The sequence below is a fragment of the Vitis riparia genome, chromosome 14 (genome assembly GCF_004353265.1).
Source record: "Vitis riparia cultivar Riparia Gloire de Montpellier isolate 1030 chromosome 14, EGFV_Vit.rip_1.0, whole genome shotgun sequence".
Classification (NCBI taxonomy): domain Eukaryota; kingdom Viridiplantae; phylum Streptophyta; class Magnoliopsida; order Vitales; family Vitaceae; genus Vitis; species Vitis riparia.
The window spans coordinates 21541565-21568001 of NC_048444.1; the positions used below are offsets into that span (position 1 = coordinate 21541565).

The 26437-nt window shown below is 35.3% G+C and overlaps 2 protein-coding genes across 19 annotated transcripts; both read right to left on the minus strand.

Moving 5' to 3' along the window:
* Positions 1–261: 261 nt before the first annotated feature.
* LOC117930954 (protein NDL2-like) lies at positions 262–11095 on the minus strand. The gene is made up of 11 exons (XM_034851770.1): positions 10936–11095; positions 10672–10771; positions 10102–10199; positions 9880–9968; positions 4507–4567; positions 4335–4421; positions 3706–3783; positions 3574–3630; positions 3091–3146; positions 1506–1641; positions 262–912 (listed from the first exon to the last, which is right to left on the minus strand). The coding sequence occupies exons 1-11, from the start codon at positions 10993–10995 to the stop codon at positions 673–675; spliced, it is 1062 nt and encodes a 353-aa protein (XP_034707661.1). The 5' UTR covers positions 10996–11095; the 3' UTR covers positions 262–672.
* Positions 11096–14089: 2994 nt separating this feature from the next.
* On the minus strand, positions 14090–25883 carry LOC117930915. 18 transcript variants are annotated; one of them, XM_034851717.1, is made up of 7 exons: positions 25574–25883; positions 25221–25307; positions 24094–25123; positions 23762–23824; positions 23465–23652; positions 14568–15482; positions 14090–14489 (listed from the first exon to the last, which is right to left on the minus strand). In XM_034851717.1, the coding sequence occupies exon 3, from the start codon at positions 25051–25053 to the stop codon at positions 24136–24138; it is 918 nt and encodes a 305-aa protein (XP_034707608.1). In that variant the 5' UTR covers positions 25054–25123; positions 25221–25307; positions 25574–25883; the 3' UTR covers positions 14090–14489; positions 14568–15482; positions 23465–23652; positions 23762–23824; positions 24094–24135. The 18 variants fall into 18 exon arrangements, with proteins under 18 accessions (XP_034707608.1, XP_034707611.1, XP_034707609.1 ...); XM_034851709.1 differs by having other exon boundaries at positions 14191–14489; positions 14568–14739; positions 14839–14902; ... (1 more) ...; positions 23465–25123; positions 25574–25882; XM_034851707.1 differs by having other exon boundaries at positions 14191–14489; positions 14568–14739; positions 14839–14902; ... (1 more) ...; positions 23465–25123; positions 25574–25882.
* Positions 25884–26437: the final 554 nt, after the last annotated feature.

Genomic DNA, 26437 nt, shown 5'->3' on the forward strand with positions numbered 1-26437 from the left:
ATCTTTTCAATAAATACTGAAAAAGTAACTTTCAACCCTAGAAAAACTCATAAAAAACTTAGAATGATTTGTTTGGAATTTCATATCATCCAACTCAAATTTGGTATCTTCAAGACAACAACTAAAATCAAATCACTAGTGAAGTTTCTAAGAAGGTTCAAAATCAAAACCAATCTACTTGTAAATTCTAATAAAAGATATTCAGGACAAACAGACACATACACACTTGTTTTCACTTTGCCCATAACATTCAAAATCCAGTCAGTTAAATAGTTTAAATTTTTTACTATCAGAGAGAGAAAACTGAAAAGACTGGGGTTTTGGAGTATGATTACAGAAAATCTAAGACTACAAAGAAGTGAGTAATGTGTACAAAATTTATAATTGTTACAAATGAAGCAACACCCCCACCCCCTCTCCCTATCTCTCCATCTAAACCTCTCTATTTCTATGTGCCCCCCCCAAAAAAAGAAAAAAAAGAATTCATTCACTCAACTCTTTCTTCCCCATCAACACACAACGACATAATAAAAGAATATGCTACACTAAACACATTATACACTTTCAACATGGCTACATTTCTTATGTGCAAAGCTGGTGGATTCCCACATCAGTAGTGGTGTGTTTGATTAAATGAAGTCATGCTCTAACACTGATTCCTATATCTCTGCATCAAATTTCAATTGTTGCCCTGGTTTTGATGGGTTTGAGCTTGATGCCTAGGCTCTCAGGGGAGAGGAGCTCTGGTGCTATGCAGGAATGGCTCAAGGGACTGGCGGGGTTCGATCCATTACTTGAGGATGATGCAAAAGGCAGTTGCCTGTAGTACCCGAAACCCATTAAGAACAGCTCAATGGGAATTAGCATGGCATATGGATGTTCTTCTGTCACTAGTGAGCCACATGCCTGAATCTGTTACACAAATTGATCACATCTTAATCTATGGTACTTCAATGCAGGTTATAATTCAAGCCAGAAAGGAAAAAGAACACAACAAAAAATTTCCCTGGTTAATTTTTTAAGTTTGTGTAAGAGGGCAGCTTCTTATTGCCACGATAGTTCTATTAGTAATTCCTATACTTTTCACTTGACTATTGCTTTAGGTATTGAACCTAGCCGTGGAAATGCAAATGTACCAAGCATGTATACAAAAAGGGAGAGCTCATGGAAAGCTCATAAAGGTGGCCCTCAATCTCTGGTCCTTCTCCTTTCTTTGTCACCATTCTAAACCAAACATGCAATAAAGGGAGAGCTCAAGGAAAGCTCCCACCTCGATGAGAAGAGACTTCTACATGCCGTAAGATTCCATGTTTGTTTTGTTTTTGTTGTCCATGAATCTTAGTATAAAACCTTTTTTCAGACAAACAGAAATGACAGTTGTGAACTATTTATGTAGCTTTCATTAGCATAGTAAAAAGCTAGATTATTCTAAGAGGCAGCATGTGTTATCCATGAGAACAATAGAATTGAGAATAAGTGAAGCAACAACCTAGAAAGCATCCTACCTCAACGAGAACACTGCTTTTTCTGTCCATTTTGGCACTCATGTGCACAGATTCAGCATGGAATGGACTACTTTCACCAACAAATATAAGCGTCTTGCACTGCAGCCTCTTCAAGCTCTCAGTGAGGTCTTGCCTCCTGCAAACACACTTTGTAATTAATTGATGGCCTGATTCTTCTGCACCCCTGCTGACTAAAAGTTTTATTCATTCTGTTGCAAGTTAGACATCTATACTCTTTATTTTATTGAGTATGCTGAATCACCAAAATTGAAACCCATCCTCTTAGAAGTAATGCTACCTGTATAAATGAAGAGCCCCCTTTTCATAGGTAAGTGAAAATCTCCTTTTTCTCCAATATTAGAGAATATGGGATTGCGAAAATTGAAAAAAAAATTGCACCTTAAAATTTCAACTCCCTGAGTGAAAAAACATTTCACATGCATTAGGTTTGGACAGAAACAAAAAGGACCAGGGGGTTGAGATCAGGGTAACAAATCAAAGAATTTCAACTCCCAAGTTTTTTCACGGTACTTTTTTTAGACTTCAAGTGAACCTTTTAACCCTAGTAGAAACATTTCACACATAATCCCACCTATCCAAGACTCCTAATTAACCATCAACCTGCACACTATTATTCAACTATTTCTAATACATTTATCAACCATTGAATTAAACACTATCTTTGAAACATTTTCAGATGCTCTATCATTATTAAAAGAAAAACCGAATTGAGATTATTTACTTATATTTTCTCTAAATGGTATCCCTGAGAAGTATGGATCCTCTAGATATTGACATGGAAAGATATAATTGTTCCATTGACTTTGTCAGATATGACTTAAATGTAGGCAACTTCCATAGATTTAAGTCAGGGTCTTGGGAAGTCAGACCAGGCAGTTGAAAAGCTTTGCATGCAATGGGTGTGTCCAGCTTATCATAGACTAAGGACTTTTTTTTGTCATATTTCAAAAAATTACCTGTAGGAAGCATGCAACTGAAGGCTGAAAGGTAGCATATCACAAGCCAAAAGACCTTTTTGTTTAAGGAAAGCACAAGAAGGTCTGGAAAGTCATCCCTCTTTTTGCATTTTTTTTTTTTGGACAATTTGGGAAGAAAGAAAATGAAGAGTAGTAAAAAATGTGGAGCAGCCAGTTTAATTGTTGAAGAGCTCCTTCTTGTCATCATGGGTTAGGATGTATATGGAAGAAATATCAATGCCTTCAATCGATTTTGTAGATTGGGAAGGATCTGGCTGAGGGAGGGGGAGTACTTTTTCCATGTTATCTCTCCTCCAGGTTATGCCTTTTGTTTTCCAATGTATTTATACTACCTATCTACCTTAGGGTGTAGTTTTTTGAAGTTATCAATATATACTTTTTGCTTATTTATCCAACAAACACACACACACACACACACACACACACAAAAACAGACTACGACAAAATTCATCGGTCCTCTACAGTTTTCTATCTGCAACATTAGTCCGTGTCACTATTGAACTTCACAAGGAAGCAGACACAGAAAAATTAAAAGGAAATATGACAAAGTTATAAGCATGTATTTAGAGAAAGGTGCAAGGATTTACTCATTAATTGCTTGAAGAAAACGCATGACATTCAAACTCTGCCTCTCATCCAGTAGCTGCAGACACAATACATAGGATCAAAACATGGTCCAAGCTGTATATGTAACTTCAAATCAGCAAAGACTCAACAGAAAATTAGAGGGTTGCCCCCCCCTTCTACCTATAAATCAAACATTGCTTTAACAGATTAACAGTAAACATGTTGTAAATACACCATGATGGAAAGGCCTACATGTTGAAGCATTAAATTTGTTAATTGAACTCCACACCCCCCATGCCTCTAACCAAATGACTGGAACAAAAGAACCTCCACTTCCCCACTCCTAAGCAAAAAAACAAAACACAGACACACCCTCACACAAAACAGACTAATTGTCCGGTGAGTACTCTACATTACATTAATGCTCAATTTTACACCAGTTCTATTTTTCCCAAACAAGAAAGATAAACAGGCATATCACTGTTGTGCATGAGAATTCTTACCCTTCGGCAAGATTGTATTATATCTGATTCTGCCCCATGCAGACCACACCTGAGTTCCTGTAAGAGCAAGTTAAGAATATAATTTCTACCAAAATCAGAGAAGAATATGAGAGCTAAGGTAGTATGAAGTACCTTACTGAAGTATCGCTGGAGAAGACATTCCTTCAGTACACCACACATGCCATAAAAGTACAACAGGTTTAATAATACCTGGAGAGAGAGAGAGAGATCAGATAAATTTGGGGAAACAACTCAAACTGTCACACAAAGATATGCTTTTTCTCCCTTTTTGGAAGGACTAGTGTAACAGGTTGGAAACCCAATCCACCATGGGTATTGCAATTTAGATTAGGGTTGATGGTAAGCTTCTTAAAGAGCCATTTTATTTGGAACCATTTGCAACATCGATAGCCTTTTACCCTCTCAGTTCACATAAAAAATAGTGTTTACTGATGAACAAAGTTCAGACTAGATAGTAAATGCAGCCATTGACTTCAATACCATGGAGTGATACCAACACACGGCATAACAAGGACATCCTTTGCCCTTTTAGTGTATCAATTTCATAACCATGCAGTACCCATATAGTGCATTGCCGTTCAGTTTTTAGCAGGTTGCCATATCAATATTCGTTTGGAGACTAAACACCTATCTGTGCCTACATTGAGTTGGTTGCAGATTTTCTGATTAGCATCCATAGTGGGTTCCATACTATTTTCACTTTCTCACAAATTGAGTTGACTTAGTGATCGAGATCAAACCTTATTGTAAAGCCATTCAGTCCATGAAGGTGCTTTGCAAACAGGGGAAACGAGAATTAACCCAAGTACACGCTCTTTATATTTCATCTGCCAAGAAGAGAGATACATTACACTACTTAAAGCCAGAATACATCAAAGCAACAAAAATTACAGCTGAATTTTGCTAACTCACTGCAAAAAGTGTAAGGATGTAAGCACCAGCTGTAACACCCAAGCATAAAACCTCTTTCAATCTGATTCAGAAGATCATTAATTAGAGCTAGAACAAATTCCAAATAAAATAAAACAGAAAATTGTATATGAAAATTATTTCAAGGATGACAATTCCTATCCTTAACAAAACTTTGAAGCAAGGCAAATAATATTCATAGGCTATGCTTTTTTTGCTATATAATACACTAAAGATGATGATAATAATACCAAGTCAAACACCTATTCAAGGAGTAGATTTTCGGTATAAATTAAAGGAATGTACCTAGTGTATGGTGAACAATGATAAGCCTTGACATAACATGCCTAGGATGGGTTTGGGCAAAGGTATGCCAGCCCCTTCCACCCAAGATAGAAATAAATTTATGGTTTCCTGATTTATGCAGTAATTAATGCAATAAATAGTTTTGTTCTCTTAAATCCCCCTTGCTCATATGTTTGTCTTTATTGTCTCTATTCACTATAAAGATCTGAAGATGGATATTAAGTTATCAAACTTTGTTTGGTTTATCTTTGAGGTTGAGCAAGGGCTCCATTCCTTAGTTGTCTTTGAGGAGGGACAGAGGGCTTTTGGTGGCAAGAGAGCTATGAGACAACAACCATGACTTAGGTGTATCACAATCCTTTTTCTCTACTTTCTAACTAGCTTCTCCATATCTATAGCCAAACAAGCCCGCTCCTTCATGACCATTTTTCTCTCTTCTCAAACCCTAATAATACTCCTACCATCTTTGAGCGTTGACAGATCTATTGCCATTGTTTCAATTTCAAAAATTTCAACTCATAAACAAGGTGGGCTGGACAGGGACTGATTTTTTGCATACAAGATGAGTTTGGAACAAAATAAAGCTATCAAAGAATTCGGACAAGGAATGTTCTATCTTAAACCCTCATTAATGATAGGTGGCTTTTAGATTTTTGTACCCCCAAATGCCACTTAACTGTACACATCAAGGATAAAAGATATATGCAAAGTTTCAAGCACATTTTCATTACTTAAAAAAAAAAAAATTATTTGATGATAAATGAAGCCTTTTTTGGTTAGTAAAAAAGCCATGAACTTAAGATGGCTTGAATTATATGGTTAGTAGATTATCCATAACAGTTGCACCATAATTCATAAAAGGGTGATTTTTATTTAATGTCGCAGCTTTCATATGGTTAGTTAACCTGGTCATTTTCTGAGCACATAGGGTTAGTTAACCTTGTCATTTGCTGAGCACCAAGGTTAGTAGATTGACCATAACAGTTGCATTTATAAAAGGGTGGTGACATCATGGTCATTGCTGAGCACATAGATGACGTACACGATGAGTAATACATGTGTGGAGGAAACAGATTGCGACTTTTATTTAATGTTGCAGCTTTCAAATGGTTAGTTAACCTTGTCATTTGCTCAAAAACCATGTGCGTAAATTGCTTGAAGTACATTGTTAGTTAACCTAGACCAGGATTAGAAGGGTAGAATAGACACCTGAATGGTAAAAGCAGGTGGTGACTTACAAGGATAGTCAGGCACATACAGCACATGCAGTGATTAATGCAATTGTGGGTAAGAAAATATAATGTCATTTTAATGTCAGCTAGCAGCTTTCAAATGCTAGCAAGTTTTTTCAAATAGCCAGAGAGTATGTGTGTGTATGTCAGTGTGCAGATGTGGGATTGGTGGTGGCACCTCTGCCGCACAAACACAAACACAAACACAATATAATCAATGAAGTTAAACAAAACATCTTCAAAATTTGAACTGATTGTTCCATCTAATCAAAGGTCCTATAATTCTGCTCTAACCAAATAGGTCATTCTCCATTTTACTTCCTTTTCATCCTTATGAAACTCCCATGGCACCTCGATAAAACCTCTTTAACCAACCTTGGCAGAATCCATAAGGCTCCAGAAAGTGCAAAAACCAGCTACCATAAACTTCCTATAATACCACAATAAATGAGGATGCACTTAATTGATTCCTCATTGTTTCTACACGAGCAACACCAGCTTGCTAGAGGCCTTTCCTCTTCTTCTCAGTGGATCCAGCATTAAGATCTTTTCCCAAATCCCCACATGCAAAAAAACTCTCTTTTGTAAGGATCAAATTCACTTTCAAATGCTGCCATTATCAGCCTTTATCACACATTCTTTACATCGCATATTTTGCAGATCCTATCAGCAGAGAAAATGATCTTTTACCAAATAAAACTCTATTTTCCTTTTCTATTACAATTAACTTAGGGGAAGCTGCTATTTCCACCATCATTTATACCAATGTGACAGTGGTAGTCAGAGGTAGAAAAGGTGATCAGCAAGTATTCAGGAGTGAAACGATTTGTCTAATTTAAGAGTATTTGACTACACCAATAGAAAAGAATTAAGAATATCTATTTTCAAGGATTAAGAACAGTTATTTACTATAAGTTTTCAAAGAAGTAAATCAGAAGGTCTACTCCAAGCTATCACTATCATCCTCTTCTTTTCACCCAATTGAAAGGAGACCAAGTTTGAGACATCTAATTAACAAAATTTATCCATAAGGTAGCATCATTTTCTTAAAATTATTTTAGATATCCAACTGAGAGTGGGCTGAGTTCAGACATTTACTTAACTAGTTTGATAGCATTTAGGCCTCCTTCACCGTAGTGTATTCATAGCTTTTTTAATATTTTATACTGGTTGTAAAACGCTAAATGTTTTCGATTGCTTGTGGAGTCACTGCAGAACATCAATGCAAGAACCCAAAACCAATGTGGACTTTCCTATAGGGATAAAGACAACAATTCAGCAAAACCTCTTATAAAACAAATTTGGGGGTTAGCGGCTCTTTGAATAGGTCAATGTACCACTGAAGTTGTTGGGCTCCTTGGAGCTTCAAGCTTAACCCTTAGAGGTGAGTCTGAGAAGGGCAGGCCTCTTCTTCTGTAGCAGAAGTGGGACTCTTGTCCCTAATCCAAAAACCAATTAGGGTTAAAAGTTATATGTCATGAAATGGTCATAATAAAACACACCAAATCAGTTTGTGGACAAGGGATTTATATTTAATGGGTGGCACAGAACTGTATAAGGCAAGACTAAGAGACACGTGCAGAAAACGTGTCGAATAGATTTTTGTTCCTATAAAGAATATTTATTTGATGCTAAACAAATCTTTGTGGACCAAATTAGAAAAGTAAACTCTAAAATGTTAATGTGTTTCTGACATCCCAACATTTAACAAACAGGTAAAAAGATTGTCTTCTTTTCATGAGCATTCATATTAAGAATATTCTTCCATACCACCTCCAAGCAAAGATGCTAACTTTTGTTAGAGTCAAATAGATCTAAGCCTCATTAGCAGGAAAATAATCAAACATGCTTGGGGCTCAAAAAACTAATGACATGATCTGACAGAAAAAAGTTACCTTCTTCACTCACCTTCATACTGCATTGTCCAAGCAACCCACCATCCAAGCCACCAGTTGAATGAACCAAGAAAAATCATGAACCAGCCGAAGCATCCAATTATGGAAATTTATCCAAAGACCAATGGTCCTGACCTCCTCTGGCACAACCCCAAGATTAGCCACTCAAGCATTCTTGAGAGAAGCTACCCCCAACAAAGCTGGAAAAAGACAAACATATTGATTGCTCTTACACTCAAGTTGCACGCAGTTAGTACAACTTCCATCTCCCACAGTAGTACTTATGTATGCCTAGAAGGGTGACCCATCAGCCCACAGGGTGGACTCCATAAGCCTCCATCCTTCCTTTCAAATGATACCTAAACCTCATATCCTTTTCTAACGAAGCTGTTTACCACTTGAAGTTTTCTTCTTTGGAGATTTTCTTTCTCCAATGGGAACCTCCAAAGACCACTGTCCAAATAACAATAGGTTGAGAATAGAGCTATGGTATCTAAACCCCATATTCTTTTTCTAACCAAATCATTTCTTCTTTAGAGATCAAACCCAACCCACCTCCCACCTCCTGGAAATCCCTCTAAATCTCTAAAACCACTTTCCAAGTAAGGTTTTGTTGAGACCCAAGATACAATACCTAACCCTCCTTATCCTTTTCCTAACCAAACTACTTAAAAATTGACTAGGCAATTCATCTTTAGAGATCAAATCCAACCCTCACTCCCCTTTACCCTCCTGAAAATCTCTATCAGTCTAGGGAGCTCTAAATTTGCATAAGTCTTCCTTGAGAGAGAGATTATCTCTTCTAGCAAGCAAGCCTCTTAGAGGACTTCTCTTCAACATAATCCCAAATTGAAAAAATCACATGTGGCTCAAAATTGCAATCCCACATAAGTAGAATGAAGCCTCCCCACCTTACACCCAAGAAAGAAACTAAACGACTCACAATCTCACACAACCTCGCTACGATGAGTTCACTTTTCTCTTGATATATCCTAAGATCGTCTTAAAGCAAAAGATAATCCATCTCACAAGTAACAACTAGTCACCATTCACATCATAAGAAATAAGAGAATCATATGGGATCACCTATTTGGGTGCAATCAATTGTAATATATAAGATAAGAATTTAATTGTCTCTTCGTGCAATCCTTGAGAGAGATATTATCTCTTCTAGCAAGCATGCCTCTTAGAGAACTTCTCTTCAACATAATCCCAAATTGAAAAAATTACACGTGGCTTGAAATGGCAATCCCACATGAGTAGAATAAAGCCTCTCCACCTTACACCCAAGAAAGAAACTAGAAGCACAATCTTCACAACCCTGCTACTATTAGTACACTTTTCTCTAGATATATCCTAGGATTGTCTTAAAGCAAAAGATAATCCATCTCACAAGTAACAACTAGTCTCCATTCACATCATAAGAAATAGGAGAATCATATGGGATCACCTGTTTGCGAGCAATCAATTGTAATATAGAAGAAGAGAATTTAATTGCCTCTTTGTGCAATCCTTAAGAGAGATATTATCTCTTCTAGAAAGCACGCCTCTTAGAGAACTTCTCTTCAACACAATCCCAAATTGAAAAAAATGCACGTGGCTCAAAATGGCAATCCCACGTGAGTAGAATGAAGCTTCTCCGCCTTACATCCAAGAAAGAAAATAAAAGATTCACAATCTCACACAACCACAGTGCAATGAGTTCACTTTTCTCTAGATATATCCTAAGATCATCTTAAAGCAAAAGATAATCCATCTCACAAGTAACAATTAGTCACCATTCACATCACAAGAAATAAGAGAATCATATGGGATCACCTGTTTGTGTGCAATCAATTGTAGTATATTAGAAAATAATTTAATTGTCTTGTCTTTTCTTTTCTAAGGTTTCCTCATGACAAAATGGATGGTAAACCAAACAAGTAAAGAAATCATTTAAATACCCAAAGAAATCAAGCACTTCTGCGACCTGGTCAGCAAGGTCATCAACACTGAGCAAGGGTACATCTGAGGAAATCACGTCAGCTCCCAACTACAAGAACTCTTAAACAAAGGGAGACAGAATCCATTAGAATCGCCAAAGAAACACCAATGAGCAATGAATATACAAATAAACAACACTCCAGATTCCAGAGCATAAAGAAAAATGCAATAGCAGTACTGACCTCATGTCCAGGAGCATCAATGTGGTAAATGCAGAAGTTATGAAGCAGCAAAGAAGCTGCATCTGGGCAAAAGAAGAGCCCTTGAAAACAAGACATGTCTGTAAAATCCCAGAAGCAAAAAGATACCCAGATATTAAGACATGCTCATTTGGACTAAAACACTATCGCTCAACACCCACAAAAACATAAATTAGCACATCAATTTCTGAAAGCAAAAAACACCCACCGTTCCTTTTCAACTTCTTGGACTAAAACTAAACAGTCCAATAAAAAAAATATCTAAAAGAAAGCATTGACTATCATAAATTTTTGAAAACAAAACAACCAGATATACAAAAAAACATTCATTTTCAACATAGTGGAATTGAAGCACAAAACCTATTAAAACCATCTTCAACCACACATAAATGAGCATTTTTCTGAAATTTAAAAGAAAAATAACAAAAAAAAAAGAAATATACATTCATTGTCAACATATATGGATTAAACCACAAGAACCCACCAAAACTATCTCCAAAAACAGGCAAATAAGCACCAATTTGCAAAACATAAACAAGAAATGAGGCATACAATTGAGAGCAACATCTGGGTATGTTATCAAAGCAGGCTTTTCCTGATCCCCACAAACAAAAACAGATATTGAACCTTTGCTTGTCTTCACCACACATTCCTGCAAGATTCCATCAACCAAAGAACAAACCCATAAACAAAACGACCCACAAACTCACACAACTATACACACACATAAACTGCATTCAAAAAAAAAAAAAAAACTCAAAAAAAAAAATGAATGGTTTTTTGTTAGGTATGCTGATATCAACCCAAGTTTCTCACCTTTCCTCCTAGTGGAATCATCTCAATATCAATAGAAACAGAGTCACTTGACTCACCCATGACTCAGTTCCCGACAATGCAGCAAAAATGGGACACCAACCACTGAGCCACAGCCTCAAAAACACAATAAAAAACCCAGCTATGTGGTTTTGCTTTCATTTTGCCTCTCTGGTTTTGGTATATCACACTAAATTACAGACACACCCTCAAGCTGATGGTGATCTCACAACAGCTAGTGTTCTCCTTTGGGACACATAATGACGACTTTGTCCTTTAGTCAACTCTTTGACTCCTTGTATTTTATTTGTATTTCTGACTAATCTAGTGACCGTTGAAGTTGGTAAAAGGGTAATTCCCCTCTCTTTCCATACAGCTTAATTAAATATTTTAATAATCACTTCTGGAAAAGCACTTTTATCCCCATATCTCAACAATATCCTTAATATATATTAAAAAAAAATTAGATTTATTTACAAATTTAATTTAAATTTTCACAATTTCCACGTCAGACTATCAATTTCAACCTTTCGTTTAAAATTATAAATAATACTAATTTATTTTTAAAATATTTTTTTATTTAAATGTGTGTATAAAAAATAAACCAAATGGTAAGATGGTAATTTTGAGTTTGACGCAAGGCATTTTATTGTGGGGAATAGTGAAATGGGGCTTGACTGGTATAAAACGATGCGCTTTGTCTATTGCTATGAATAATGGTGGGTATGGGCATTTAGGTAATTTACTATTTGATTGGCATATACAGCTGTATGCCACCTGGAAGCCGCAAAAAAGGAATATTCATTCGCAAATGGAGCATACACCGCCAGCTCATCACACAGTATGCTTTTACTATCTCCATGCCATCTCAACCCTTCATTTTTTTTCCCATCTATATATTCTTATTTATAGTTTTAAAATTCTTATTTATAAAAATTCAGAAATAATTTTCACTTTTTTTGTTATTAAGTGACAAATCACTTGTTTTTTAGACCACTCCACTTATTTTTATAATATCAATATATATTAATTAAAAATCTAAATTTATTAATTGTCCCTTATAGAAAATGGATAAGAAATCGGAAAAATAAAATTAAAAAAAGAAAAACTAAGGACTTTTTTATAACTGTTTTTTAAAATGGTTCTAACAAATAATTTAAGAACAATTTTTAAAATTATTTTATGATATTTTATAAAACAAAAAATATATTTAACATATTTTTAAATATATATTAAAAATAATTTTGATGTTTATTGTTTTATTTTTATTCATTTTATGTGTTTATATAATTATTTTTAAAAATAGTCCTTAAAAAATAAATGAAAACAATTTAAAACAATAAAAAAACATTTTTTGTCTTTGAGAATATAAAATAAAAAATAATTTTCGATTGTCAAAATGTGTTTTCTCAATCTTTTTGTTTTGAAGAAAAAAACTATTATTAAAAATAATTGTCATGTTCTAAAGTTTATTTAATAATTATTTTCAAAAATAGTTTTAAAACACGGAAAACAATTTTTAAAAATTATTTTATTATATTTTGTAAAATAAAAGTATGTTTGAAAATCTAAAATATTTTAAATTTATTTTTAAATATATTTTAATAATAATTTTTATATTTAGTGTTTTATTTTTAATTATTTTATATATTTATATAATTATTTTTTAAAACCCAAAACAACTAAAATAAGTGGAAAATATAATAAAAAATAATTAAAAGATATTGTATAAAAATATTATGTTTTTGTTTTCAATAAGAGAAAATAAAAAATAACTTTTTGTTATTAAACGAGTTTTCTTAATTTTTTGTTTTGAAAAATAGAAGAATGTTTTGAAAAACTGTTTCGCGTAAATTAGTTTGAGAATCGTAAGACTCATACGAAGACGTAGGTGAACGATGATGAAACATAATCAAAGGGTGAATGATGATGCTTCATCATTGCCAACCATCCTCACATGCAACACCGTAGGATTTCCCAAACCACTCAAGCGCATGGGATATGATTGGTCTGTCACTCACCACCAAAACGCGTTTTCCACGATGATTGTGGCCTCCTCCACGAAATTACCGTTCTACCCTTTTCGGTCGTCGCTCTGAAAAAAAAATCGGCCGAACAAAAGAGCCGTTACACGCAGTCGTTCAATAATGCCCCTACATAATTAGCGCAGGAAATTGTGGGGAATTTCAGCAATGCCACCGTCGAGGCACGGATTACGGGGGATGTCGGTGATTGTATGAACACTGAACTAATTAACCTAACCAGGGTTAGGAGGCTGACCGTGGTATGTAGCGATGGGAGGAAGGGGTCACGGCTGGTGGTTTTCGTGTCACGCGCTTAAATGATGGTAATATTTAAATATATTTTTCATTCCTTTAATGCATTAAAGTTAATACTTTCTAAGTGATTTTTTTTTCTATAATATTCTTCGAATAAATTAAAAGTTACAGAAATTTTACTTTTTATAGAAATTTTATTTTGTTTTATATAAAAAATTCCATTATTAATAAAAAACTTATGATATTAATATATTTTTCTTAAAAAATTATGATAATAATTTCAACTTTCAATTTTGATTAAAGTGAAAAATATGAAATCATCCCTCCATAGGGGATCAAGAAAATAAATAAAAATAAAAATAAACAAATAAATGATAAAAATCACACATTTTATTTTAAATCATAAGATAATTTAAACTGACTTTAAGTTCAATTATATTTAAATTATTGACTTAAAACTTATTATTTAATTTTAATTTTAAATATTAAAATTATTTAATTAACTTAAAATTTATTTTAAATCATCAAATTAACATATTTATCCTCATAAATTATAATTAGAACAAAATATGTCAAGTAATAATGAAAGTTGTGGTGTAAAAAAAAAGGATCAGTGGGATAAATATGGGTAAAAAAGTAAAATAAAGATATAGATTTAAAATTTATCAAAAATTCATATATTTTAAAATTATTTAATTTTTATATAATAAAGGAAAATAAATGAAATAGGTTTGAAAAAATATATAAAAATAATTTATTAAGTTTAAACTTACTTTTATTTTCCTTCATTCTTTCTTTTCTTTTATTTTTTTTTTCTCTATTTTCTTTCTCTCACATTTTACGCCAAATTTTCTGGGACCAAACATAGGCCAAGTGTATGATTTCTAATTGTATTACAAATAAATAATAAATAAAAACTTAGCCAAGTCACATACATCTAGACAGCAATCTGATCTGACATAAGAGTAGACATGGTAAATGGTAAATTGGGACAAACAATTTTTGGTCTCATTGGTTTGGAAACAAGCCCATGGGATCTTATTTTTTAGATGAATATGCTTTCTAAAGGAATAAATTCACATGGGTAATGGAAAAAGGAGGAAACCATGCCTATTACTCACATAAAATTCACAATTGAGTCAGAAAACCAAACTAATGAGTTAAAACCACAAACCAAACTTGGGTTCCCAGCTGCTTCCTGCTTCCTACTCTGTACTGCATATAGGTTGAGAATTCACGGCCTTGACATCTACTGCTGAAGCTTGAGCTTGGGCATGTCTGCATACAGTGTTAATCCTTGATTTAATACAATGCTCAGAACTAATAGTATTGGTAATTTAAGAAAGAAATGCTTACTGTTGAGTGTAATGATCCTGGTGATTGAAACACCTGACGGAAACAAAAAATGTTGTAGTGTAATTGAACAAGATGAAAATAGGCCCCCCGTCGTATAATCTGTTGTCCAACAGTCGATTTCGGGAGTTTCAGGTGCTATAGATGATCAAAAAGGTGACTGCATACTCCATTGCTGCATTAACAAGATCAGCATAATCAAATCCAAGTGGCTAGGAGAAGACATTTCAAACAGAACGGTATTTCAGTGGAAGAGCATTAAACAATAGAATACTGAGATTTCATGAGTCAACAGAAAGCTTTGGCCTTCCACAAGCTGATCAGCAGGAGTTGTCTTTCTATTTACAAGGAGCAGTAGGACAGAACAAAAAACTCAGCAAGAGATTGTGTGATACATAATAACCAAACACTGAAAATATTTCATAATAACAAAACTGGGGGGTGGTTTCCAAGATCAGTGAATGGGCTGAACATGGGAATGCATCATATTGTCAATGTTGAAGAAAATCAATCTAAGACAGGAGGCAAAAGTGTCAAGCTAATCACCCCAATGAAGTAAATATTACGCTTCCTTCCTAATAACCATCAAAGTCCTGGGAAATGATTATTACCATCGATTGAGACGATGAAATATCATTTATTATGTGTATAAATAATGTCTCAGTATCTTCAGCAACAGCCCATTAAGGAATACAACAATACAACTATGAGCAGGGCAGTTGCTTTTAGCTTTCTTATCTCTAATGGAGAAAGCATCACTTTAGCTTCAGAGATAATCAGACAAATATCCTCCAAGCCGGCTGATGGTTCCAGTTTAGAAACATTAGTAACTTCTTGCACAGAGGTCAATGCTAACTATTTGCAGCTGATATGTTACTTGAATGCCTTAACCCACCAGAAACTGGATCCTGTCAAAATCTGAAAAAAAAAAAGAAAAAAAAAAGGGATTGTGGGTGCATATTTGAATGAATTCAAGGAACAAAAATGCTCTTTTGACTCTAAAAGGCATAAATAACCATACATGATTTACACCATTGAAACGGATGTTAACTACTAAAAATTTAACGCTTACACAGAAATTTTTAGGCAGAAAAATGAAATGGAAAACCGCCAATGTTACTATGTTTTTTGATCTTTCAACCCTCAGATTGCTTATATATTCCATAGATGATCACTAAACTAACATGAACTAAAACTCTTCCAAGTCACTGTATTGTCATGTCTATTCACACCTGTAATGAGAAAAGGGTACTTCAGATAACTAAAAGCTAGACATGAAGCCAATGCCAGAAGAATATTTAGAAACAAATCATTCTATTTTTTGAAGGTATACTTTTTCTGCTAGTAAAATTAAAGGCTAATTTACAGAAGCCGCACTGGTGCAGGCGTTATACATTAAAAAAATAAAATATTTTCTGGTGAAAAACATTGGACACTGTCACAATCTTATGAGGTCATCTCTGTACCACAAACAAGAGTTAACCCAATCCCATTTTCCCCAACTCACTTTATTATAGGGTAATGACACTTTTTGGTGGGAACCACAGAGAAATTCATGATGTGAAATGGTTCCGTTTCAGTGATCTTTGTACTTGACTTCACACAATCCATTATTGTCACTTTCCACAAGCAATTTTCCTGATGGTGCTTGCCTACAATTGCCTTGTCTAGATCAAAGATAGGACCGAGACTTAATGGCTATTTATAGACTCTTTGCAGAAGCTCTATGGTTTCTTGTTCTCCAATTAGTTTCCTCTTTTGAGCGGGGCAAAGGATGAATTCTACTAATTGCCTAAAATTTGGCCTTGACCATGATGGCCCCTAAAGGTTGTTTTTTTTTGGTTGATAAGTAAAGGATAATGGTATTAAAAAACCACCAAAGCAGTGGCTTAAAGAACACAAGGAAGAAAACACCCCCCACACCCTAGTTGGAAGCCAAGGATGTAGGAGCAGCCCAACCCACACCCTCAATGGGTTCCCACCCAATCAATAAAAGCAACTAAAGTCGAAGGACCATCTTTTATAAACAGTTTCATCTCCAACCAAAGGAAATATACAAAAGAATTCTTAAGTCTTTGGATTGACAGCTCTTCTTCCTCAAAGGCAACTTTGTTCCTTGCCTTCCAAACCGTCCAAAAAATACACAAAGGGCTTGCTTTCCAAACACCCTTCCTCTTTTTCCCCACAAAAGACCTGTCCCATCCCAGAAGTGTCGCCTTAACAGTGGCTGGCAGCACCCACTGCACCCTAAAAAGAGAGCAAAGCAACGCCCAAAGAATCCTTGCCTTGTCACAGTGGAGGAGAATGTGAACTATTGATTCTTCGTGCCTTGGACAAAGGTAACATCTGTTCGCTAAAGACCATCCTCTCTTTTGAAGTTGATCCAAGGTAAGAGCCTTTCCCCGCGTTGCTTCCCACCCAAAAAAACTCACTCTAGGCTGCACGTAAACTTTCCAAATGGCCGACAAAGGGAAAGAGGCTGGAGGGCCTGAAACTAATGATTTGTAGAGAGACTTAACAGAAAACTTCTCATATTTAGTCTCTCTCCAAATCACCCTATCTTCCACTGCTTGCTGGACTCTCTTCCCATTAAGGCCCAAAAAGAATTTGCATACCTCATCCATCTCCCAATGATTAAACGGTTTGGAGAAAAGCGGGCTCCAACTCCCCCCACCCTCATTGGAACACCACACATCTTTGACCCTAGCATCCTTGAAGATAGCCAAAGCAAAAGGAAAAGAAACACAAAGAGGTTCATCTCCACACCATCTATCTTTCCAGAATTTCACCCTTTCTGTTTGTAACCAGTTCTTCATGATAACACTCAAGGGTATGTATGCTTTAAACACTTTTTTATTTGGGGTGGACAATAATAAGATTTCATAAACAAGTGCCAAAAAACGGTGCACCAAGATACATAGGATGTATAAATAAGCACCAAAGGTACAACCGGAAGAAGAAATAAAAAACAACTTCCTCCCTTAGCAAGAAACCAATCAACAAAATCAATTAAAGACATTGAACTTTCATCTATGTCAACTTTATCCACAAAAAGAGATTACTTAGGAAAAGGCTCATCAGAATATGATCAGACTGCACTGTGCTTTAAACACCATCCATCATCTTATGAGAAATTGAAGAAAAACAACTTATTATACCATTTCTTTAGAAAGAAATTAATCTTCTCACAGTAAACCCATATTTCTCAATTCAGTAAATTTCCAATAAGTTGATAAATTTGTTTTTCCATAAAAGAACTGAAAATATTCATAATTCCTTAATTCAGTATTGAAACCTTCATATGTTAGACACAAATTTATTCACATCAGGTGTAACACAAAATTACAACATGATAATTTGAAAAAATAAATACTGTAGTATAATAAATAACTATAGTGAATCACATTCCACTATTCAATAGATATTATATACATGATCATCCTATGATTGTAACAAAAGTATAAAATGATAATTTTGAAAAGATAAATACTATGGTATGATAAATGAATTTCACGAATCACGTAACACCATACAATAAAGGTTTTCCAATTACTAAAAAAAATTCTAGTGCAAATATATGATTTCAAAATGGATATTTAAAAACCTAATTCATGCGTTTATGTTTAGATTGTGTAAAACACATTAATTAAACAATCTTTTAAGACATAAACCATTAAGAAATCCATTGAGGTTACTCTATAATATTGGTTCACACTTCTAACAGTATGCAATGCAGAAGACTTCCACATCAAAGGAGTTCTCTTGAAACTAGATCAAATTTAGCATGCATAAATCAAAGGCTAATATAAATATAGTACATATGAATTGGTGTATGGAAAAACAGCATAGCCTTGACTAACACAAAAATAGAAGTCCCAAGAACAAGCACATCTATTATGTGCATTGGATATATAACAAACTAATTTCATCCTCTGGTATCTTAGAATTAATTCCAACAATATGTGTTGAAGCATAATTCCATCAATGATTCTCATGGTTACCATTACCATCAATGTATTACATGTGATTGTTAACTAAAAAGTTTCCCAATACGACAATTTTTACCAATATAAGTTTACTTCAATAAACAAGCATAGAACCCTTTCAAACAAACATCATGTCTATAAAGGGGGGAGGCTTACATTTATTTGGAGCACATGATCTAGTTTGCCCATATACATTATGTCATTGTCCAATATTTAGAGGATTGAGGGTTGAGAAGATTCAAAGAGATTTCCTTTGAGGATGCAAGGCTTTAGAGAATGAGCTGCACTTTGTGAAGTGACCAACTGTCTACAAAAAAAAGGGTAAGCGGGGATTGGGCATTAGATGCTTTTTTCACTTAATAAGGCTTTTTTGTGTAAGTGGAGTTCACAATACGCAACTAAATAGTGAGCTTCCTAGAAACAGGAAATAATTGGAAAATGGGGGGACAAAAAAGGAGGATAGCAGTCTTGTGAAGTGAGCTGAATATGGAGTTAGGTTATGGAAATCTATCAAAAAGGATTATGACACATTTATAGTATAACTTTCTTTTTAAGGGAAATAAGAGGAGTGTGAAGTTTTGGAAGGATATAAGATGAGCCTTTGTATGTTTCTTTCCCATCTTTATATGCCTTAGCCATATCAAAAGAGGTTTGGGTAGCGAATTTATGGGACCAAACAGGTGTGAGGGGTCATTGGAATCCTTGTTTTGTTAGACATTTGAATGATTGGGTGCTGAACAATGTAGAAGAATTCTTCTCTACAAGGAATGTAGGTGAATAGTGAGGGGGAGGACAAGGTGGCATAAAGGGATTCAAGGTATCATTTTTCTGTTAAGTATTTATATGTTATCTTCGAACAAGGGATTCAATTCCTTTTCTGACAAGTCTAATTTAGAAACCATGGGTACCATCCAAAGCAAGCTTCTTTATCTTGTGAAGCTAGCTAGGGAAAGGCATTGACTCCAGATCAACTTTAGAGGAGAGGGGTCACTGGTCAATAGATGCTTCTTTTGTAAAGTTGAAGAAAAAAAATCCATTAATCGCATCCCCCTTTACTATGCCGATACAAAGGTCTTTTGGTAATTGCTCTTCACTCTATTTGGCGGTTTCTAGGGTCCAATTTGCCACTATTAGAGAGAATCTTTTAGGGTGGCAAGAATCCTTTGTGGGAAGAACAGGTAGGAAGTTTTAGAGAGTCGCTCCCTTACACAATTTTTGAACTATATGAAAAGAAAGAAATCAAAGGTCATTTGATAATGAGAAACAATACAACTACTTTGAAAAGTTCTTTCTTTGGTAATCTTTTCTTGTTGGTGAAGTTGTACATAGAAGTAGGTTCTTTACCTTTTTTTTTTTTTGATCAATAAGTATAAAATTGTATTGCAAAGAGGCGCTAAAATAGCGACTCACAGAATTATAGTATAAGGGAACTCACCCCCTTACAAAAGGGCCCATACAACAAGTAGGTTCTTTACCTTTAATTGATTTTGTTCATTAGTTAGATTCTTACTAAGGGAGGGAGTCATTTTTTGTGTTCTCTCTTTTTTGTGCCTTTTAATGCTAGTTGCATATGTCCTGTGTACCCTAGTGCGTTGTTTCTTTGGTACTTGTTTATGCAATCTTATTATTTGCCTAGAAAAAAAATGTCTGCAAATGGATAATTTTTTTTTTTTTTTTTTTTTTTTTATAGATAAATTTTTGTCCCCATTGGGACTTGAACTTGGAATCTCCCACAAACCCTCCCTACCCTATATGGGATAAATTTGATTTCCCTCCCTACCCTATCTTGCCCCACCTCGGGTTGTGATAGAGATATGGGAGGAATGAGGTAGAAAGAATACCTAACAAAAAAAGAAAAAAGAAAAAATGAGGTAGAACGAAGGGCAACTAGTCTTGAACTAACCCTATCGACATTATTAGGTGTGGCCGTGTGGGGTATGTGCTTTTCTTTTAAGGCTGGGCCTTTTTGTTCGAAAAGGGATCAAAGAAAATCCTCAAAACATAAAAATTATGAGGAGAGGCAACATTTACTTAGTATAACAATATATGGAAGAAAAAGGAGAAATCAACCTATCATGTCCTCCTGTAAAGCAAGTGAACACAATTTTTGTTATCTTGGTGATTTACTTTATATAGGGTGTCTTAGATTTTGCCTTGTTCAATGAAGGACACCTCACCTTTTTTTTCCTTGATAGGCAAAGACCAAATATATTAAAAGCACCTAACAAAAGGATGCACAAAAGCATACGCACTGTATAAGAAGGTGCCATCAAGCCATATAAAGTGGGGAGAGATACAAAAAGCAATTCCCTCTCCCCACTTAGAGCTTAACCAATAAACAAGACATTGAGAAATCACCTATTGAGGACAACTCAAATTGTCAACATCACAATTTTTTGTTAAAAGTAGGAGGTGTATTTGGAAAATGCAATCTCTTTGTGCTTATTTTAATGTGCTTACAAAGAGCAGAATCAAAGGATTTCTCATGGCATGGGGAGCTCAAATTTCACCAAGAAAGGTTCCAGTCTTAAATATCCTAGGCAACAAGCTCTTTGTGTGTGTGTGTGTGTGCACAACAACATTTGGAAAATCAAGGGTAATTATGGTTTATGAGTGAATGCACTCAAAATTAATAATTTAATGTTAAGAACTCATTAGTCAACACAATAATAATACTATATGCCAAGCAAACAGTATCAAGGATCATGAATTAATACACGTGTCAAAAAGAAACAAAAGAGGTACTATTTCCCAAGAGGAATACTACAACAAAGTCAAACAAATGCAACTCTCAAGGCACTAGAACCAGAATAGCGATAGCATATGGGATCATGAATATAGCTTTTGTAGAAAACCTCTAGATGTATGTACACAGCATCCCCTAAAATGCCATTTAACAAGAAGATCAACCATTGCAAGAAAAAATGCTATCCCAAATAGGCAGAAGAGTGTCCCACCAGGCTAGGGAATCAGCTTAGCAATTTTGGAACTTCCACATGTATCCACTTACGAAATTTATGTTGTGATGATGACTCACAAAAATGTTGTTTGCTAATTTTAATTAGTTGTTGTATTGATCATCATGGTAATTTTCCTTAATGAATTCAATCTCAATAGTTGTCTTTACTTGAGTGAACCCTATAAAAATTTATCCAAACTACCATTGCCAACATCAGGCCTGGCCAGCGGAGAAGGTTTGTGGACCTATAAAATGGTAAAATGCACAAAGCCAGGAATACCATCTCATGTCAACAAACACATTCATTAATTTCACCTAGACTTTTGTCTTGGATGATCAAGTTAATTCAAAGCTTGGTAGTGGAAGCCAAGTTAAATTTGCACCATTAAAGCCCATTCACTAATTTCATCTAGGCTTTTGGCTTTGGATTATCAAAGTTGATTCAAAGCTTGCTTACAGGAGCCAGGTTAAATTTCCACCATTAAGTCATCCAATATTCCAACTCCATGCAGTGGCTATTCAGGTGTTGTGTTTTTTAAACTTGAGACACAATAATTCCAGTTGTGCAAAGCTCCATGATCAACAAAAGTCATGAATTGAAAACCATGCTAGATAAGAATTCAAAGATTGATTGTGTGCATTAAGAAAAAGTACAATAACAATTCTTCATAAAAACTCTTTGTTGATCAAGTTGGTAAGATATATAAGCTCCAGAAGAGAATGAAGTAGGTTCAGAGGTTCGAGGGTTGAAGAGTGTGGTAATAGATCCTAAGGGACCCTCAAGTGGAAATACCTAGAGAAATAGAGAATTCTAACAATTGGATTTAGTCTTGAAGGTTTCTAACCCTTTGCAAGGTAGCTCACTCAGCCTTCATATACAGATTGTAAGTGAGAGGCAACTCCCTTTAAGCTCATGATCAACTGGACAGCGTCATGATACGAACCAGCTGGCCTTACCAGCATGAATGTGTTGGAGATGACATTTTTATTGTTGATAATGGTGAACATCCCTCTTTCCCATTTTGCTAAAACAATCTTGCCATGTACACAGGTTCTTTCCAATAGTCACTCTAACTACCACGAAGATTCTCGAACCATTTAATGTACTCCATTTTGGGAGGGATAAGCCCACCAAGGAGGTGCACTAGGCTTATTTTGGGATTCTCAAGCCTTGCTCCCTATTTGGACAGTGCTGGTAGTATTTGGATGTTAAGCAAGTAGGAACCATCGAGAGAAGTGCATTGAATTGGTTTGATCTTGACACAATGTGACAATGGAATATCCTTAGAAGCCACCCTTTTAGAAGGGTATAGAGAGGTGGTTGTCAAAGGTAACCTCTTGACAAGTTGAGAAGCGAACTAACCCACCTCATTACTCTCTTGAAGACAATGCTGATCTAGAAAGGTGGTACCCTCTTCATTTTGGTGAATGAAAACACTAAGTAGAGGTGACAAGTGAAGGTGGCCTCACATATATTTGCATTGCCTGTCACATCTCTATAGGGCAAGTCTACAAGGCAGTTTCTTCCATCCTAAAATGGATAGGAGAATCTCCATCAATATTTGCCACAAATAAGCATCCACATTTGTGTCTAAGTAGCTTGAGCATCTACTAAGCAGAAATTTGTGCAAGCATCCCACACTAGGCGTAGGATAGGAAAGAATTTCTAAGAGGAAAGCAATTTGGAGACCATGGTTGCAGAAGTCAGGTAGAGAAAGGGATGAAACATGATACTCTAACAATACTTCCACATTGACTAGTGCTAGGCTACAAAGGAGACACTTGAAGGTGCATCCTATGTTAAAGTGGACATCATAGTTTGTGTGAGCAAAAGTTGGACATCAAACAATGATTTATTTAACATGTATGTAGGATCAGTAACTAAATGCAGTTATATATTGTTATCATAAGCTGATGAATACATAAAAAACAAGCAAGACTATTGGGAGTCATACCAAAATCCATGAATTGTTGCAGTTGGATATGCGTACAAAACAGATTCTTTACCCTCTAAGTAGTACCCATGTAACATATCCCACACCAAAGGAAGTATGTGGATTCAAACGTCTTACATAGATGCTAAACACGTTCTAAGCTTGAATTCACCTTGCTTTGTCAGTCACTATGGCTTAAGTTTAGACCCCTGCAACATAAAGAAATCAAGCACAATTAATGCTCATATAGCAAGAATGAAAAGACTTGACATTGTCAAGTTCTTCATTATCTCTTCTTTGAAAAAAGGGCATACTTACAGTCAAGGCATGCCATGCTCCCATATTAATGACAGAAAGATATGATGTGTAAAACTGCTAATACTGCAAATTATGCAAACAAAACCAAAGAGAACTTTACACAGCCATTGGTCTAACTAACTTCAGAATTTTCGATAGAAATATAGAAAACAAAGTTAACAAACACTGGCTTGAAGAATATACAAACTCAGGACATCAAAATCGTCCCTGTTCTATTCAAATCGCTCCAACTAGTCAATAGGAAAAAGGATAAGGAAAATAAAAAGCAAAATGGACCATTTATAATCAAATTTTGTAATCCAATCACATTGTCAATGAAATTCACCACTCACAAAAAGATTTTGTTAGCACTTGATGAGGAATCTCAAATCTCTCTATTCATTTTTCAAAGCATGCAAGATCAGCGAGAAACTAAGAGCTTGCGACTGGGAATCTTGGAATCTCTGTGAGCAAGACAATGTTACTACATTTGGATCTCGGAATACATTCGGATCAGAGAGTGGTTGGCTAGCCCATAACTTCTCTGCAGAGAGGCAGGTTTTGAACAAAAAAACAGCATTTCCAAGAGTTGTACTAAAGAGCCAATTATGGACATCCCAGAAAACTTCAACTGCAAGGCCATCAACTGCAATGGTATAGTTGCCCCGAAACTTCCACCGAAGCTGCTTCACCTGCATCACAATCTTACTGTCCACACGGATCGCCAGGTATGGATCAGTGACACCAATAGTGTCACATTCAATCATGAGATCGTGAATTTGCCCATTATCACAAAACTGAGCCTTGGTTCGGAAGACTTTCTTTCCAAAAATGTTCTCTCTCTTGGCAATAAAAACGGCATTAGAAGGAACAGGGGTTGCATTTGTCTTCTTAAATGCCTCCTTTCTCAAATCCCCGAGAAGGAGGACCATTTGACGATCAAACACAACCCCGACATAAAATCCCTCCAATGGCTCGGGCCCAGATCCAAATTTAGCTGAAGAAAAGTCCCAATAAATATCAATCTTACTAGAATTTGCTTCTAAACTCTTTGACCCTTTTCTCTTGGAGAACAACCAAGGCTTAATATCAACTTTACAAAGGCTTTGATTTGCAGAATCATCGATCCCAACACTAAGGCCTTGGCCCATCAAATTCTTGCTCCACACAACAGTAATCAAACAAGACCGGCCACGCAATCGGCATTGATACACGCAGGTAACCAAGTTTTGAGCAGTTTTAGTAGCATTAGAGGATGAAGAATCAGCAACTTGAACACCATTTTCACCAAAACAAGATGGGAAATCCCTCATTTTGAACCAAAAAGCTTGAATTCACTCTTATATTTTTTTCCTCTGGTTTTTTGACAAACACTTGGTTCCACTTTTGCATCAAAACAAAACAAACACAATTGAAAATAACTCAGAATTGGGAAACCCAGAAACAACCACATAAACTAAACAAGAGATGGACCCTGTACCTCAATTAATCAGACATTAGCTGAAAACCCATTTCGAAAAATGCTTGCCGACCCTTGAGATCTGGGTGTAGAGTCTTCGACTCATTTCTGCAGGAACCCATCAATCTAAGTTTAGAGATAGAAAGAGAGAGACAAGTAAAAAGGTCCCTTCTAAATTAGAGACAAATTCAGGGAATGTAGGCAGTGAAATAATTTAGCAGAGAAGACAAAAAGTACAGAGGTTTCACTGTCAATACTCAACACCTCTGTCAAAACAATTCCTAAACGTAAACAAATATATCTACATCTATCTCTAAATACCCTCAAAAGATTTGAACAAAAATGAAAACAAGAGAGACAGAAGACAGATGTACCTCAAGATTGAGACAGCTTACATGCAATTTTCAATGTAGAAGGGGCAAGAATGATGAAATTTAGCAACTGGGTATTGCGGGTAAAGGCTTGTGGTTTTGAATATGACTACACTCTAAGCTCTGAGAGAGTAAGATAATAAAAAAGCATCTCCCTCCCCTGTCCCTCTCTCTCTCTAAAACCCTGCTTTGACTGCCCTTTTGCCTGACATTCCCACATGTATATTATACCATAAAGATGCCAAATTTACAAATTTAAAGGCATTGACAGCTACTCAAACCCTTAATCCTAGAAAGAGAAATAAAAAATTAAATTATTTATTTAGAAATAATTCTTAAAAAAAAGTTTTCATAAATGGAATTGATGAGCTCTAGTGGTGGGGAAATTAAAAGTTGAAACCCCCCATTTATGAAAAAGAATGAATAAAGATGGATTTAGTTTGAGTTAATGCACAATTCATCCCAATTAATTTTTCATAACAAAGCAAGTAGAATGCATTGTTAGAAGAAAAATATTTATTTTCAATTGAATGATTCTTGTATAAAATGAAAATGGTTGTATGTTAGTGTTTGGAAAAAGAGAAAATGGAGCGTGGGAAGGGGAAAAGGTGTGAAAGATTTTGGGGCATTGAATGAAGGATGGGCTTTTGGAAGTATTTAAGAGAAGAGTGATTGTGAGAGAACGGTTTGAGAAATGGGGTCCATAAACTATGTTCATTTCCATTCACTATCTCTAACATTTAATTCACTAAATAATTCTTACTTGCCAAACACACCCAAGAAAAAAAAAATGAAGAGATTGAGGGGGGAGTGACCCACAAATCAGACACCACCACCAACCTCTCTCTCTCTCTCTAAATTCTCTCT